Source organism: Cutaneotrichosporon cavernicola (genome assembly GCF_030864355.1).
Source record: "Cutaneotrichosporon cavernicola HIS019 DNA, chromosome: 2".
NCBI classification, from domain to species: domain Eukaryota; kingdom Fungi; phylum Basidiomycota; class Tremellomycetes; order Trichosporonales; family Trichosporonaceae; genus Cutaneotrichosporon; species Cutaneotrichosporon cavernicola.
This window is the reverse complement of record NC_083394.1, coordinates 3,077,825-3,095,459: the sequence shown is the minus strand read 5'-3', so window position 1 is coordinate 3,095,459 and position 17,635 is coordinate 3,077,825. Positions and strand designations below refer to the sequence as shown.

At 55.7% G+C, this 17,635-nt stretch overlaps 5 protein-coding genes across 5 annotated transcripts; 2 read left to right on the top strand and 3 right to left on the bottom strand.

Moving 5' to 3' along the window:
- Window positions 1-345: 345 nt before the first annotated feature.
- Window positions 346-1,467, bottom strand: CcaverHIS019_0211960 (uncharacterized protein; the record flags this gene model as incomplete). Its single annotated transcript, XM_060598292.1, has 2 exons — window positions 346-467; window positions 510-1,467. 2 exons carry the CDS (start codon window positions 1,465-1,467, stop codon window positions 346-348), a joined length of 1,080 nt encoding a protein of 359 aa, XP_060455100.1.
- Window positions 1,468-2,027: 560 nt separating this feature from the next.
- Window positions 2,028-3,664, top strand: CcaverHIS019_0211950 (uncharacterized protein; the record flags this gene model as incomplete). Its single annotated transcript, XM_060598291.1, has 2 exons — window positions 2,028-2,234; window positions 2,267-3,664. 2 exons carry the CDS (start codon window positions 2,028-2,030, stop codon window positions 3,662-3,664), a joined length of 1,605 nt encoding a protein of 534 aa, XP_060455099.1.
- Window positions 3,665-4,275: 611 nt separating this feature from the next.
- On the bottom strand, window positions 4,276-6,121 carry CcaverHIS019_0211940 (uncharacterized protein; the record flags this gene model as incomplete). Its single annotated transcript, XM_060598290.1, has 5 exons — window positions 4,276-5,268; window positions 5,310-5,422; window positions 5,486-5,846; window positions 5,883-6,016; window positions 6,082-6,121. 5 exons carry the CDS (start codon window positions 6,119-6,121, stop codon window positions 4,276-4,278), a joined length of 1,641 nt encoding a protein of 546 aa, XP_060455098.1.
- Window positions 6,122-7,913: 1,792 nt separating this feature from the next.
- On the top strand, window positions 7,914-9,671 carry CcaverHIS019_0211930 (uncharacterized protein; the record flags this gene model as incomplete). The annotated part of the gene is made up of 4 exons (XM_060598288.1): window positions 7,914-8,174; window positions 8,211-8,721; window positions 8,754-9,503; window positions 9,544-9,671. 4 exons carry the CDS (start codon window positions 7,914-7,916, stop codon window positions 9,669-9,671), a joined length of 1,650 nt encoding a protein of 549 aa, XP_060455097.1.
- Window positions 9,672-10,101: 430 nt separating this feature from the next.
- On the bottom strand, window positions 10,102-12,232 carry CcaverHIS019_0211920 (uncharacterized protein; the record flags this gene model as incomplete). The annotated part of the gene is made up of 7 exons (XM_060598287.1): window positions 10,102-10,381; window positions 10,422-10,744; window positions 10,778-11,087; window positions 11,284-11,355; window positions 11,389-11,521; window positions 11,789-11,901; window positions 11,952-12,232. 7 exons carry the CDS (start codon window positions 12,230-12,232, stop codon window positions 10,102-10,104), a joined length of 1,512 nt encoding a protein of 503 aa, XP_060455096.1.
- Window positions 12,233-17,635: the final 5,403 nt, after the last annotated feature.

Below are 17,635 nucleotides of genomic sequence, written 5' to 3'. Positions count from 1 at the left end.
ATGAACGTCCGGTCACCCAGATTGTCGCATCCATGTGAGGCAGTGTTCTGAACGTGTGCCGACCGCCACGCTCTCGGCGATCAAAACGACGGTACGTATCGGCCACCAAAACTCCGATCATCGGAGATCTGCTGGTCGACACACTGTCAAGCGGCAAGATCACGGACAACAAAGCACAAGGACAGATGCAGCAACACAAGTTCATAAACCCACTGTCAAGTCGCAGGATCACGGACAACGAAGCACAAGGACAGACGCAGCAACACAAGTCCATAAACACATCTAGCATCGAGCCCATGTCTAACTCTACCAATGAACCACACAAGTACAAGTACAAGTCCAAGATCAAGCCATGATCGGCAGCCCGTCGTCGTCAAACATGACCGGAACCTTGTTGCGGAAGCTGTACTGCAGCGCCGCGGCAATCTTGGCGGCCTCGTACGCGTCGTCGGCGTTGAGCGAGAGGGCTGGTATCAGCGTCACGTCATATATGTGAGTTGAGTACTCACGCTTGTCCTCGAGGACACACTCGGCAAACTCGGCGACATCGTGTACGAAGCTCTTGTCGTAGAGCACGAATGCGTCGGGGGTAGTAGCGGTGCGGACGCCGTGGACATCGCGGACTTCGACGCGGTCAATTGTCGAGTTTCCATTAACGATTGCGCTGCCCTTGGTCCCAAAGACACGGGTGGCGCTCTCAAAGCCGTTGGTGAGGGTACGCCCGATGTGGAAGGTGAGGACTTTTCCATTTGAGAACTCGACAATTGCGAAACCGTTATCTGCGTCTTTGTACTCGTTGAGGGCGGTGTATACGGCGGTCTGGCCAACCGCAAAGACGCGGTTCACCTGTTTCTTGGGGTTGGGGCATTCCTTGACATTGAGGAAGTATCTCGCAATGTCAATGTCGTGAATCCCCATATCGACGAAGATACCTCCACTCTGAGCGGAGAAGGTGACGAAGAATCCACTGGGATCTTGCTGGTCGAGACACGACGTCTCGACGGCATGTACCTCGCCCAGCTCGCCACCATCGACCATCCGCTTGACGTTGCGGTAACTGTCGTCGAACCGCCGACAGAACGGGACAAGGAGCTTGAGGTGAGGTTTCTTCGCGGCGGCCTCGACGACGACTCGAGTAGTCTCGATGTCGACGGCGATCGGCTTCTCAACCATGACGTGCAGGTCGAGCTCGAGGGCACGGAGGACGAGGGCCGCGTGAGTCGCGGTCGCGGTCGAGATGAGGACGGCCTCGGCACCCGAGGAGACAAGACACTCCTCGGGGTCGGCGAAGAAACGGATGCGCGCGGGCATGTTGTCGGCCACCCACTGGTCGGATCCGGGTTTGGGGTCGCAGATGGCGACTAGGTCGATGCGGGGTGAGGCGACGAGGATGCGCGCACGGATGGAGCCGAGGCGGCCGACGCCGAAGAGCGCGACCTTGAGCTTGCGGTTGGTGTCGGCAGTCATGGCAGAGGGGTGGGGGTTGGAGGTAGAGTGGTGGGGACTTGGAATCTTGAAGAGTTGGAGGGCTTGAGCATGGCGGATCGGATCGCGGCTATATACTGTTTGCTCTTCTGGGCTAGCACCGCAGCTGTCCAGAGGGGACCTTGGCTGATTTCCGGCCGACCTTGATGCAGGGCGGCATTCCTTATCGACCGCACACCCGGGATAGTCACTTGTCATGGTCACCAGTGACTGGATACTGGCGTTGATTGAGCAGAACTATTCCCGGTGGTTACGCCCGGCCTCATTTTGTCCCGAGGTGACAAACTCCGATCCGATCAGCTGACGGTCTCCCCAGATATGCCGGGAATAACAGACACTTCCGCATTTTGCCGGCCTTGAAGGAATGGATTACTTCGTATCCAATGAGAACTCTTACTTATTCCCGGTGACCTACCTCCATCGCACGGGTCCCCACGCCGATGGTGGCGTTCAGTATCGCCGATGTGGGGCCATACAGACAATCGCTCGGGTGCGGAAGATAAATAAACCCCTCGAGTCATCTTGGGACCCCATCAACCCCAATGGCGAACTTCAACAACAGAGACACGGACAAGCCAGTCCACGAGATGCTGGAACACAAGGAAGACCACCATGTCGTGCACGAGGCAAACAAGGAACGGCTCGCTGAGGCCGTCGCCGCCGAGGACCAGGAACACATGGGCGTGGTTGCTGCATTCCGGCTATTCCCCAAGGCGGCATTCTGGTCCATGGTCATGTCCATGGTCATTGTGAGTTTTCGTTGGAGTAAAGCTAATCACAGGTGATGGAGGCTTATGATGCGGCTCTCGTGTCGAATCTCATGGCACAGCCGGCGTTCCAGCGTCATTTCGGCCAGCCGCTCGGCGATGGGACTTACCAAGTCCCCCCGGCTTGGCAGAGCGCATGTAACTACGCGTCGACAATCGGCGCATTTGTCGGTATTCTTATCTGCGGTTACGTCCAGCCTCATCTCGGATACAAGAAGACGATGATCGGCGCACTGGTCGCCATGACTTGTTTCATCTTCGTGACGTTCTTCGCCGAGACGTTGCCGGTGCTTTTTGTCGGCCAGTTCCTCGCGGGTCTGCCATGGGGTTTCTACAATGCCATCGCACAGGCATATGCGTCGGAAATCGTCCCCCTCCCACTCCGCGCCCACGCAACCATGTGGAACCAGGTGTGCTGGTGTGTTGGCCAGCTCATGACTTCGGGGATTCTCTTCGGGTTCCGTAACGGCACATCAAAGTGGTCCTACAAGATCCCATTTGCGATCCAGTGGATTTGGCCTGTACCGCTTATTATCGCCATGATTTTCGCGCCCGAGTCGCCGTGGTGGCTTGTCCGAAAGAACCGCCTTGAGGATGCGGAGAAAGTCGTCCGCCGGCTCGAATCAAAAAACTCGCCACGCGACCCAGCCGCTGTCGTGGCCATGATGGCGCGGACTATCGAGATTGAGAATTCCCTCACTGAAGGTGCGAGTCTCGCAGCCTGCCTCAAGGGCATAGACGGGAAACGTACCCTTGTCGCAAGCTTCATGTTTGCCGCTCAAAACTGGAGCGGTCTCCTCATCGGTAACATGGCGACATACTTCTACACCGTGGCGGGCATGGGCGCCGACAAGGCGTTCGGTCTCGGTCTCGGCACTTCTGGCGTTCAACTCGCTGCGGTTTTGGTCGCATTCCACCTTGTCACCAGAGTGGGTCGCCGGAGACTCTACCTTTCCGGCGTGGCTTTCCAGACCGCCATGCTCCTTGCTATTGGGATCGCAGCGGCGGCGAGCAAGAGCTCAACGTCATTCTGGATCCAAGCGACATTCCTCATGCTCGTCTATGCGTCGTATGGTCTTTCGGTTGGCCCAATCACGTTTACGATTGTGGCGGAAGTCTCATCGATCAAACTCCGCGCTCAGACTTGCGCCATCGCTCGCGCGGCATACTACGCCGTCGCTGTGCCCATGGGTTTCGTCCAGAGTTACAGCCTCAACCCCCTGGCATGGGACTTGCAGGGCCGCTCGGCGTTTATCTGGTTCGGCACCGCTGTGGGCGTTCTGATCTTTGTTTACTTTATGGTTCCGGAAACAAAGGACCGCACGGTGCGCGAACTCGACATTCTCTGGCACCGCCGCGTGCCGCCTCGCAAGTTTAAGACTACCGTCATTGACAAGGACGACGACGAGTAGGGAGAACTCAGTTAGGAGGCAGGAACACGAGTAGGGAGAGGGCACAAGGGGGCAGGGCCCATGGTCAAGGTCAAGTAGCGCATGTGCTAGGTACTGCGTGATGAATGTTGTTCACTTCGGGTTAACTCGACTTGGGTTGGGGTTGGACTCGACTTGTGGTGGTGGTGGTTGGTCGGTGCCGGAGATAATGCTGTCGCCGGAGAAAAGTGGGCAGTGGGCATGGTGCTTGAACACGGTTCAGTTCAGCCTCGGACAACCAGGGTTGAGAGTCCGGTCCGGATGCAAGGCTCTGGACCGGAGATAATGATTTGGCCTCAGGCACTTGGTTGCTGATACAAGCTTGATACGTGACGAGGCGCAGTCCCTCAGACTCAGTCACCGCTGCCTCGCATTGCGACAGCATTCGAACATTCGAACAATGGGCCCCAGTCAGGTCTAATCCCAGCCCAATCTTCATTCCTTGCCCATCATGATCTCAGGCCCTGCTGCTGCTCTACCCCCTGAGCCTCCCCCACTAGTTGGTAGTTGGAAATAAGCGATACATCAAATGACAACTATAGGGGACTAGACTTGTTGCCTGGCCCTTGCGCTTACGCTTACGCTGGTGTTCACTAGAGCTTTTCGTTGCTGCTCGGGTTGTGTATGCTGACGCTGCGGTCACGGTGGAGCGACGTTACGGACGCGGAAATGCTGTCGCCGCGATAAAGGGCGTCGACAGCAGCCGAGGTCGAGCCGCGACGGAGTAGGCCCGCACGGACACGACTCTCCATCTCCTCGGTTGCGCGCTCGCGCGCCTCCTTCCTGGGGTAGTCGAAGAGAAGGGTGATTTCCTCAAGGGACATGTTGCGCGAGTCGATGAGGTAAAAGTAAAAGTAGGCCATGTACGCCAAGTTGATGGCGACGTAGACAAAGTAGTACTTCCAGGTAATCGCCTCAAAGGCGATCGGGTTGACAAATTGGTTGAATGCGTTGGAGCCTGTTTGCATTGCGACAAAGAGGGCAAGACCCTTTGTGCGGAGGTGGAAAGGCTGGATCTCGGTGCAGTAGTGGAACGGAATCGACATCCACGCAATGTCGTAAAGGCCGTAGTAGAGGAAAAGCATTGGGATGGAGGCGATGCCGAGGGCGACGTTGCCATGCTCCTGGTAACCGGCTGAGAAGCCACCAACCAGCGCCATGGTGACCACCATACCCCAACCGGAGATGAAGAAGATGGTGCGGCGGCTGACGGCCTCGACGTAAAGCGCAGCAACCTCGGACACGACAAGGTTCCAGATGTTCATGCCGTTGTTCAAGTTGATTGTCTGGATGGGGTCCGTGATGCCGATAGACTCGAGGATAGGTGTGAGGTAGTACCCGACGAGACCCGAGCCGTTCCAGTTTGTACCCGACGCCATGACAAGGCTCATTACCAGGCGACGGCGGTTACCCTTGTACCTGATAAAGTCCATGTAGCTCGACTTGTGCTCGCCACCTTCGGCCTCGAGCGCGAGAACCATCTCGTTGTACTCGAGCTGTACGAGTGGGTCGTCCAACTTGCCGTTGGCATGGTACTTTGCCAAAATGCCCAGTGCCTCATCAACCTTGCCCTTGTTGGCCAGGAACTGCCCGTCAGCAGAGTCAACACAACACACCAAACACTCACACGAGGCGATTCGGGCATTGACAACGAGATAATGAGCACACCGATAGGGGCGATGATCTGCGCAATACAAGCCAGGCGCCAGCTCCACGAGCCGGGAATGAATAGGCCCGCGACTGTTGTCAGCTCACGTGATATTTGGTTCGGCGCAGGCGTGGGCGTGGGAGATTTAAACTCACGACAAAGGTAGCCCGAGACAATGGCGCCGAGGAAGAACCAGCCGTAGTAGCTTGAGGCGAGGACGGGACGGAGGCGCGGGTGGGCAATCTCTTGCAAGAGAGCGGGGGCGACGACCTTTGTGATGGCTCCACCTGCGCCGAGCAGGACACGTCCACCGGCGAACTCGGCCTGATTTTTGGAGAGAGCATTGACAATAGCACCGATGATGATGAGGACGGAACCGACCCAGAGAGCAGGCTTGCGGCCATATTTCATGCTGATCCACGAGCCGACAAAGGCGGCCGGGATACCGGGAAAGTAGAGGGCCGAGCTAATGAGGCCTAGGGTCATGCCTGTCGGGTTGTCAAAGTACTCGTCCCACTAAGTGTTAGTTGGGTAAAGGGGGGGACGACGTACTTGTGGGATCGACTGCAGACATGCGAGCAATGACTGGTCATATCCTAGGTAGAAGACACAGAGGCACAGACCCATGCAGTGGTATACGTTCTTGCGGAGGCCCTTGTCCTTGTACCATTTTGGATGTGTGTTGTCTGGAAAGTGTTAGATTGAGGCATGGGGCGCTGTGGGCTGTGGGTGGGGTGGGGAATCAACTTACTTGGTACATCGAGAATGTGTGTTTTGACCAAATCGACCATGATTGATAAAGCGGAGTGGCTGGAAACAGAGGGAAGGCCAACGGGGGAATCAGTCTATTTAAACTGGTTGGAGAGCGGGGGACCAGGGAAGGGGAGTCTGGGGTTGAGCATGATGACGAGTATTGCATGCGACTGGTCGAGGTGAGACGGGCAGGTGAGACCTGCGGGGCGCGTCGGCGGCCTGGCATTGGATGAGCTGGTGTTGGTCTTGGCAGCTGAGTGTGGTGAAGTGGGAGCTACTGTACATTAATTACAGCAAGGACGGACAGGGAGGCAGGTGCAAGCGGTAAAGGCGGAGGGTCTGAGTCGGAAGCGGTGAGGAGGGGGAAGGAGGGGAGGGGGAGGGGGAGGGGGACCCGGGGGGGAGGAGGAGGAGGAGGAGGAAGGAAGGGCCTCAAAGCTCCGGCGGCATGAGTGGTACGGAGTGACGGCCTCGGCAATGAGATCAAGTTTGGGGGAAATTGTCCAAAACGGTAGTGGAGCAGAGAAATGAAATGGAACGGGATCAAAAAGTGACGGGTGACAAGCACAACTCGCTTGTCGTGTTCTACTGTTAATTCAGGCACAATGTGCAGTGTGATGTGGTACATCAAAAGCACGTCCAATCAAAACATCAGGGCCAAACACAAAAAGCAAAGGAAAAAGATGCACGGTCATGGCAATCCAGGGAACATGCTCGCCATCCAATCAACTTGAAGAATTCAAACTGGGACAACCAGAATTTTGATCCCGTCTGTCCTTTTTGATTCCGTCCCCCCTGGCTCTTGACGCTAACATGAGTCTCGAGGTGGATCCTCCGCGGCCTCCGCGCACAGTCTACGCGTGCGTACACCACTACGTACACGACGTACCTCGCGCTTCTCCATTGTCCAACCGCGTCCGATGGGAAATGCGCCAAACCACCTCCCTTGATACTTGCCAATCTTATTCCAGATGCCGAGCTGTGCGGCATTATCATATCTCAGGGGCGATAGAGGTGGCGATAGATGGCGATAGGACCGATACTGGGCGCGGCGATATCTGATCAGCCCCAGCAAAGCGGAACATCCTTTGGATCCGATGCATGTGGAGACGTGGATAGCAGAGTCGATTCCTCTGAATATGTTGGATTAGTACATGGCCAGGTTGGATATGCTGTGCTTTTCCTTTGCTTGGAGATACGACTTGGGGGGCTCCCAAATTGGTCACGATGCAATCTAATCATCAGGGTCTGGTTGTACGTACCCGCAACAAGGTGCCTGTTCTTCCCTCTTGTATTTGATACCGCGCGCCAGGTCGGTGGCTCGTGTTGTCAGGCCCAATAAATTAAGGGCCTATGTGTGGAGGTGGAAAATGGCAGGGTCGGATGTCGGCGGATACTCGAGCGGGTGCAGATCACCCCGTACCTGCGACGTGCTTTGGCGAGCGGAACGAAGCCGCTCTCCGTGTCACCCGACCTTGAAACTCCAAGCTCCAAGAGGTACCTTCAGAGGCACAGCATAGTAGCATGTGGGGCACGATGATGAATAGTTTCATATTGGTCGGTGGCCCGTGGTCAGAGGCCTGCTGGAGCTACATTCAGGTATTCAGGTCAAACCCCACGGGCCAACAGCCCTCGGGATAGCGGCAAACTCGGCGTCGCGTCCGTGTGGCGCAACAGTATGACGTATGACGCATACGACGCGATCACGCGACGCGACCACAATCTCGGCCACCGGCTAATCTACTCCTGCACATGCCCACCTCACCGTATCTTCCCACCACTATAACTCGATGCATTCCTCTACTTGTCACCTACACTTACCCTCTCGCCATGACAGACTGGGAGAAGAAAGCCGCGGCCAAGCGGGCGCAGCGCGACGCCCTCCTGCCGCAAGACCTCGTGCAGTGTGACACCTCCGAGCTAGACGTGTTGGCCTTCCCCGCTCAAAGCGGCAATCTCTCCCGCCAAGAACTGGAGATCACGGACTCGCAGAACATCACTGTACTCCTGGACAGAATCAAGGACCGGACATACTCTGCCGAACAAGTTGTCCGGGCGTTTTGCCGTCGGGCCGCAATTGCACAACAACTGGTACGTCTTTCTTTCTTGAGGTTAAATTGATTCAAGACCAATTGCCTGGCCGAGGTATTTTTCGACCGGGCAATTCTGCACGCCAAGAACCTGGATGACGAGTATATGCGGACAGGAAAACCAAGAGGCGTCCTGCATGGATTACCGATCTCGTTGAAGGAACAGATTGGGGTGGCTGGTGTTGAGCGGTCGTTTGGATTCGTCGGGTTCTTAGGCCGCGTTGTCGAGAGAGATGCGGCCATCACTGCTCTTCTCGTTGAAGCCGGCGCCGTGCCGTACTGCACGACCAATGTTGCCCAGCACCTCGGCTTTGGCGCCGCAGTCAACAATGTGTTTGGCGAAACGACAAACCCGTCAAACCGCACTCTTACGTCAGGCGGCTCGTCCGGTGGCGAAGGCGCGTTGATCGCCCTTCGAGGTAGTGTGTTGGGTATCGGGTCTGATATTGGGGGAAGTGTACGTATCCCAGCGGGGTTTAGCGGAATCTACTCTCTCCGCCCATCGTACCTCCGCTTCCCATATGAGGGGACTTGTAATTCCCAAGAAGGTATGTGGAAAAAGAAAATGGGCTGACGCAAGGACAGGAGAGCTTGCGTTCGGTGCTGGGTCCCATGGCAGCGTCGATCGATGGGCTTAAACTCGCATTCAAGACGGTTCTGGACCTCAAGCCGTGGCGTCTTGATCCGGCAGTCCTCCGCATGCCATGGAACGAGGAACGGTATCAGCTCTCGGAGCATGGCGGGGGAAAGAACCTCGTTTTCGGCATCATGGTGGACGACGGGTTCGTCCGCGCTGCGCCGCCCTACCACCGCGCTCTCGACCAAGTATCATCCGCTCTCAAGGCGGCTGGCCACTCTGTTGTGGAATACAAAGCCTACGACGCCGGTATGGGATACCACCTGTTTGGAGAAGTATGGACTGCGGACGGCCACAAGGATCTTTACGATACCCTCGCGCTGTCCGGTGAGCCGAGGGTTGGTCCGCTGGGATCCGGCCCTGAAGTCGTCCAAGAGGAGCAAGTGTCAGTAACGAAATATTGGGAAATCCAGTATCGGAAACAAAGGTTCCTCAAGGCGCAGCTGGACCATTGGAATGCGACAGAGGCAGTCACGGGCTCGGGAAGGCCGGTCGATGCCATCTTGTGTCCCGTGAGCGCTACGGCGCCTCAGACATTGCGCGGACGACAGTATTACGGGTACACGGCTTGGTGTAATCTCGCCGACTATCCCAGTGCGGTTGTGCCTGTTACCCGCGTTGATCAGGCCAAGGATCCCAAGGTGGCCCGCGAGGCGTACCATAATGACCTGGATCGCGAGCTTTGGGAGATGTGTAAGTGTTCAAAGTAGGAAAAGGCAAAGGCTGACGCCAGACGATCCGGAAGTGTACAAGAACGCCCCGATTGGTGTACAGGTCGTGGGCCAGAAGGACGAGGACGAGGCGGTTATCCGAATGGCGGAGATTGTGGATGCCGCTCTCAAGGCAAGTAGGGCGTCATGAATGTGTTGGAAGATTATGAAATGTGAGGTAGCCTGGTTGGCAAGCCTGAAGATCCAACTGTACCCAACCGAGTGGGCGAAATACCGGCTGCGTTGTGCCAGGCTATTCTTCGTCAATGCCACTCGTCCGTCGTATCCAATGCCCTCCGTGAGCGTCCAAGACTCAGAATCGCTACGGGACGAGGACTCACCGCTGGTGCACGGCTGTAGCCCCTCCAGAGAGATGGCGACCCTGGGCCTTTTGCCATCCTCCTTGATGAAGAGGACCGAGAACCTCGTGAATGTCAGTGCAACATGAGTCAGGGATCCAAGATCCCCGGTTGGATGCAGATATGTATAGTATGCTCTACAGATATGGAACCAGCCCTGTAGCCCCTGGTTCCCTCTAAAACGATCCGAACAACACGACTCGGAACAACACGACTCGGACACTACACCGTGAAGATGCCGATAAACTGGAATGTCGTCCGGTCCTTGACCTCCTTCTCCTTACTGCTGGTCTTGTCGACAATCTCGCAGTGGATCTTGTGCTTGCCGGTCGGCAGGAGCGAGTCCTTGCGCCCAAACGCAAATTTCTGGAACTGACCGATACTTTCCGGCCGGCTCCAGTACCCCTCCAGCCTGTCGATCTTCTTTGGTTCCTTCTCATCGTCGAGCCAGCATTCGACTGCGCCGAGCTTGTTCTTTGGCGACTTGAGGAAGTATGCGTCACTGGGATCAGCTTGGGTTTTCAAGTTGACGCTGTACTCACACGTAGCCGACCTGGAGGTTGACCTCGAATGTGATCTGCGCGCCGATCTCGGTGGCGCGCCAGAACTTCTTCTCGCCCTTTGTCCCTGGTTGCTCCCATAGCTCCCAGTCCTTGGTCTCGGATAGGACCGGCTGGAGTGGTGACGTCTTCGAGTCGACGGACGCACACCCCGGGCGCAGCTCCTCCTCGGGCTGGAAGTCTTGGCTGAAGCGCTGGCCCATGCGAAGTGGTGGGATGCTGTACACGTCAAACGCGTCTTCCTGAGTGACGATGGCGGCGTTGCCTGGTCGAATTTGAGGCCGACTGTTGTTGAGATAGCACATCTGGTGTCAGGACGAATACAAGGAGCAACTCACCTGCTGGTACAGGTACATCTGGATGAGCTCGGCCATGACCTGATGCCCCTCGGCATTCGGGTGCAACAAGTCGTTGGGGAGGAACCAGTTCTCGACGCTCGTCGTGTTCTGGAAGAATGCCGGGAAGAGCCAGTTGCGGATGTTGATGACTGGCACATCGTAGTAACCCGCCAGGCCAAACTGGTGTTCCGAACCATAACGAATCGGGCTGTTTAGCTTGACCGTTTGCAGAATGACAATGGCCGGACTCTTGGGGTAGCTCAGAAGCGCGCGGAGGAGTGCCTCAAAGTTGTCAAAGTTAATGTCGCTCCTGAAGGTTAGCTTAGCTCGGCGGAAAAGTGGATCGAGGCAACAAGGCACAAGTCATTTGAGGCTCGCAACGATATTCCAACTCTCCCAGTCGACAACGTCCGGGACAGATGCTCAGCAATGGAATGAGCTCATGCAGTCATCCGTCCGGCGCATAGTGCAGTGGGAAACAAGATGAATGCAAGGAAAGTACGCACATCAAGTCGTTGACCGAAGTCTCAATGAAAATAATGTCCACGTCGGGGTCAAGGTGCTCGTGATGGCAGTACCTGGCGTCAACACGAGATCTGTCGCGAGCTCACTTGAAGTAGTCGCTGCCGCGCGCGCCGACCGCCCCATCAGCATGCCGGTTCTCTGGGTGTGGGAACGTTTGGTTCCACCACTGGAACATCTGGATGTGCCATGGGTCACACTTGCAGCCGTGGCCCTTTGAGACTGCTGTCAGCACCGCTGTGCGGTCATGGGTGCAAGGGGGGAAGGCATGCTATTCCCACGGCACAGCAATCAGAGTAGTAGTAGTTGCCACTCCAGAAGGAAGGCTCCCCTTGACTGCCCTGGGTGGCGTTCACAGGTCTAAGCTGGGCCGCGGGTGGTAGTTTTGCTCCTGTAGATGTGTGTAGGGCGAGACCAAGACTACTTGGACGACACTGTGGGCTGCACATTGTCGACGCTGGCGTCGTAACCTGACACGTCGAAACTCACTGGACCCGCCCATGCCGCCAGTGACGATGGGCTCACCCGCCATCGCCTTCTTGAGGACGCGCTGCACGCGCGCACCGGATCCGTCAAACGCCCGCGAGAGATCAACGTTACGCCTGGGGTCAGCGTCCGCCTTCCTTGCAGATCTCGCGCCACGTCGACTTACGTCCCAAACTTCTCACACAGCGTTTCGTTGACCAGGCAGCGGTCACACGTCCACATGGCCCGCGCGCGCTCAATGTTCTTGGCCTGCTGGTTGGCACCAAAGTACGGGACGTGATCGAGCGACTTGGACCACTCTGAACCTTCTGGGAGCATTGGGGGGACGGGGGGAAGGAGGTCTCTGTAGAAGACGGTAAGGACTAGTGCCATGATTCCGACGAGGAGGAGGCCAAAGCGGGTGGGCCGGATGAGGCTACTCATGGTGAGCAACGCCCTAGGGGACATGGTGGGAAAGAAGATAGGAGATAGGAGAGAAAGAACAATAATAATGCAAAAAGCTTGGTCCCGGAATACGTACTATTGCTCCCCCATTCACGTGGAGCTATGGAAACGGCGGCGAACTAACTACGTTGGACACGAGGGCAACTCTATTCATCGTCTCAAGAGAGCTCTGAAGGGTGACTTGGGTTGTTTCCATTATAGAATGTCACCTTTAGGGGTCATTCTCATGACAGGGTACAATCCTTAACACGTTTGGAGCTTTGGTTTGAGTACCCCTGAATCAGGTAGTAATCTAGTAATACACCATACTAATCGCTTTCCCTGAGCCTTGTACCTTGACGTACCTACTCCCCATCAACTCACACGAAGCCTAACGGCTCTAGGCCTTAGGCCTGGAGTCTCTATGAATATCATGCCATACTTTTATTTCCTCTACATGAATACAGTATTACAAAGGAAAAGCCATTAGAATGAGTGCTTCCTTAGTCCACTTTGTGAGCCCCTGCCTTGCCCGGCATACGTGTGCACCATACAGCCAGTATAGCAGTATAGCAGACCCCAGGCGGTGGCTTCAGGCGGCGTTGCGGTGAATCGCAAGCAGTCCCGTCAATTACAATGTGCCGCCGCCGCGGGAAGGGGATTTACGTAATTGAGAGCCATTGAGCAGAGCAACTTGCAATTGACCATCTGCAGTGTATTTAGAACCCCTTGACACACGGCCAGATCCAGAGTGTAGCGCTCCCGAGCCACAGCCCGAATCTTACCCGTCGTTGCTTTAGCTATTGTACCCTATCGCACGTACCTTGCGGCCGATGTGAATAGCTTTGGCTATTGGACCCTAGAGTACAATTGTATCCCAATTCATATTCACATCGGGCGCTAAGGTACGATAGGGTACAACGAAGCAACTGGTGTTCAATTCGGTGCTCGCATCAATAGCAACCGCCCCACGCGTTTTCAGACTGGCCCAGAACTCAGAGACGACTCTTGATTGAGACGAGAAGCGCGCGTCTTGATCTTACCCTGTGTGATGGTATGATACAGTGCATGTTGAGAATCACACCAATAAATGCACGTCATTCATACATACCACTTGTGGGCGATTGATTAGTGTCGTCCGATGTATCTTCACCAACCTTTTAAACACCACAGTAGCCTGGTCTAGCGCCACCAATCACGGGGGGCTAAACCCAACAGTTGGGTATTCATGTGGCGTGTATCATGTCGCCTCCAACGCGTCATCCCCTCACACGGACGCAGAGTGACTGACCTAAGGGCCGGGTGGGAACCTGAATGCATGACAGTGCACCGAGACTGGTGCCCCACTTGACTTGATATCTGAAGATCAGAAGAGCAGAGTTGACTCTTCACTCACCTCACACTTGATCACCGTTTCATCGTCTTCCTCCAAACCGTCCTCCTCTCTCTCAACAAACCTCCTCCACGAGAGACCTAGCCATATTTAATTCTTCCACTTGATTCTCAGATCCCCGGCTGGCGCACTACCAACTTCGCGTGCTTACCACAGTATACAGCAGGAAAGGCGCTATCATTTCTCTCCATTCCATCCATTCACTCTACCCCCCAAACACTATCGTGTCCTTACGTCCCGGTGGTCGTCGAATCTGGCGACACAACACAAATGGCCCAAACCCGAAGCAGCGCAGCGTGCTCTAGCAATACAGCCGCTAACAGTCCCGGGCTCGCCCTCGACATCCCCCTATCCAAGCACTGTCGACCCCGAGAGCCTTCCTCGACTTCCTCACAACCAGGCTCCTCGGCCTCCTCTCTGTGCGACGACCGTCGCCGTCACGGACAGGAACATTGTATCTCCAGTAGCTGCCTGAGGATGATTGACCCTGAATTTCGACTCGCTCCAAACGGTGGCAGTGGCGCCACACTCACACGCGCACGCCTTCTCATTCCCACCACGTGTGGTTCATATTAGAAGCTCACATAGCTCACATACATTCACATTCGCATCCGATGCTCGTCACTAGCACCATTTCGTTTCTCTCACCTCTTCCTTCATCCTTCATCCTTCATCCTTCATCCTTCATCCTTCATCCTTCATCCTTCATCCTTCATCCTTCATCCTTCATCCTTCATCCTTCATCCTTCATCCTTCATCCTTCATCCTTCATCCTTCATCCTTCATCCTTCATCCTTCATCCTTCCTTCCATCCATTCAGCGACAGTCATCTCATCTAACCTGTTCATCCTCTGTTGATACCCTCCGACTCTCATCCTGTATTCTGCCACTCCCCTCACGCCCCTTGAACGTCCTCAATAGTCCAGCGGCCCCAGCCCCGCACACCCGTACGACGCCGCCCTCAAGGAGCAAGTCGTGGACATGGACTCCCGCCAACGCGTCCTCCTGGTCCTCGAGCTGGTGGTAGCTCGACTTCGCCTCAGGCCCTTCTCTCACACACTTCTCTCCGAGTCCCAAGACTTCTCTGCACTCACAAGCCAGCGCAGGACGTTCACCAACATTTCTGTAACTCACAGCGATGAGTCTCTAAGCCCGAGGAGTGACCGTTCCATGTATCCTCGGTCCTCCACTCCACTCCCTTTTCATCTCACCAGGCGGGGTTCACCGTGGCCAGAGCCAGAACTCGACTACCATCGCTTCCGCGATCCCGATTTCGATATCCACGGTGTTGTCTACTGCTGTGCCGATTGTGACAACGAGGTGCGCACAAGGACGTGTTACATCAACCTCGGTCCGCGAAACCAACCAACCGCCCGAACGGAGGAGCCCGCAGTGCAGGCCGTGGGGGAGCCACACATGCGCGAGCCGACCTCGCTACCTCCACTCGCTTCCATCTCTTCACCGACCCCCGACTCCGCAACCCTTTCGAGAACACGACCCACCTTCCCTCCCACATTTGTGCCGCACCCAAAGACCACCGAGGAGATGGATGGCGACTTTGAGCCGCGATCCACGGTGACCGATCAGGATGAGACCATGGAGACAGAGGCACAGCCGGCCGAGGCGATTTCCGCCACGACGACGCCGCCGGCGACGGGCTTAACCCCAACTGCTAGAGAAGAGCGGGGTCGGCCAAAGAGGAACCGCTCTGAGTCAGAGCATCCGCCAGCGAGGGTCCGGGATATAAACCTCTCCCGAACCGAACCGAACCGAACCGGAGCATGAAACCAACCACAGAGGGCCTGGTATGTGATGCATCTGTAGACCTGTGGCCTGTATGTTGTTTGTATGCAATTTTGCCCTGCTTTAAAATTAATGGGAAAGTGGACGTTGTTCGCTGTGGCTGTGGAGCTGGCGCAGCTAACATTGAGCACTGGTCGACTGGATGCAATTTTGGCATGCCTTCCTCCAATTCCAATTGGTCCATCACCATATTTAGAACACTACAATCTCGCGCTTCCCCGTATCACGACCCGACGCGGACAGCTGTGGCCTGTCCGGATCGCGGGGTGGAAGGGCGGGGGTGAGCAGCGTTGTGATGGCTCGTTCAGGATGTCCAGTGTAGTCCTGGCGTACATCCAAGCATGGACCCAGTTCTCTCCCTCCCAGTTGAGGCTGGTGCACGACGGCGTGTGCCATATTGTCAAGAGTGAGTCTAGCCTGGCCTTTGGTCTAGGTTTGTGGGATGCGGGACCAGAGTCCGTGGCCGGTTGCGACAGATCTCGGCACCCTGGGCCGAAGATCCCAACGATCTAGATACCCAAGTCGTGCGAGTTAAGAAGTTGATGTCTCTACCACGCATTCGTTGGGCAGTGGGTCGTCGCAGGCGACAATGGGGCATAGGCCGGGCAACTTGACTGAATCATTCCCCGACACGCCCCCACAGGGGTTAAGCCCCACGTGCCACAGGGTAGGTTTAATCCCTAAGCTGGGATCGCAATCACAATCTTAATCTCCAGCGGTCATGGCATGTAACTCCAGATCTCGACAGTGGAAGATGGAGAGCTACTCTGAAGCGAGGTTGGTGTCGGATGATGACAGGTGAGGGGTTCAAGTGGGAGGGGTAGAAGACGACACACCCATTCCACAACGTACCATTGGTGTGAGCGAATTCCTCTGGAACACCTACGAGTGAGGTTGTTCCGGGAGGGGGAGAGAGAAGAGGAGAGGAATTTGATGATGGAAGATGGACGGAGACATGGAGAGGTGGACGGAGACATGAGACACCCCCCAAGAGTTCCGGGAAGCATGATTCTCTAGAGACTACCGCGCGTCGTTAGGTGCAGACCTGCTATACTGCCATTGCCTCTCAATCTACGGAGATGTGTCGGATAGTCAAAAGAGAGGGGCCAGGCTCCATCTGCTGTTTCTGACGCTTGTGTGGATTGAACACACGGCCGAACGAATTGGGCGATGGACGCTTCACTCGCTCGCTCTCCCACTGAGCTAAAGCGTCTGATGTTGGCCGGAAATGTGTGAAATTGCCTGGCGATATAGAACCTTCCCGATCTCATGAAATTGCATGGTGCTATAGAACCTTCCCGGTCTCATGAAATTGCATGGTGCTATAGAACCTTCCCGATCTCATCAAATCGCGCCAGCAGCGTCCCGCTCGCCTCAGGAAGATGAATGGTGAGCTCGAGGAGGACGGTGGCGGGGGGCACTATAAATAACGTAGTAAGGAGGAGGAAAGATGAAGATACCGCGCCACGTGTGAGCCTGCGCTGATAGTATGTCAGGATTCGCACCCGTGTCCGAAACGCTGCGCCCTTGCAAGTCACATCGCTGCACTCGCACCTACCCAGCCGAATGAAGGAAGGGGATGAGTACAGGTTCACGATGCGTCTCTCGTTAACCCATCACTAGGGACTTATTCGCTCGACCACATGACAGTTAGACGTCCATAGTTGCCGGATTGGATGAAGCGTGAGCGACACTTGACGGGGCCAATGGAACAGACAGGGCTCGCTGAGTGTGGCGTTCTTCGCTGTGTGTGGCGTTCTTCGCTGCGTTTCCCGATTCTGACCTCGGGAACTACTTGACCTGTCTACCATACCCCTGCAGAGGGTGCCCCGCATCGAGTTCTGGTGCCTAGTGCCTGCGCGAAAAAGGCAGAAAACTGTTGGAAACTGTTAACATTATTTTGCTTCCGTATTCCTCCTAGTTAGCACCCCCGTCACATCTAGCCTGTGGTTCTACACTTCGTCGCAGGCTAGCCCCGTGGACCTCCAAGCCGAATCTGGGCGCCAACACCATCACCGCATCAGGCCGCTTAGCTCAGCTGGTTAGAGCATTGTACTAATACGCAGCGCGTATCAGTGATGCAAAGGTCGGCAGTTCGATCCTGTCAGTGGTCAGAATACATCGAAAGAAGGTATCCTTTTGCGTGCGATGTCGACGAGGAGAGTCATGTGGCAGTTTCCAACATGTGGTGGCAGATCGGGCTGTTGGAACTGAATTTACAGTAGTTTTGC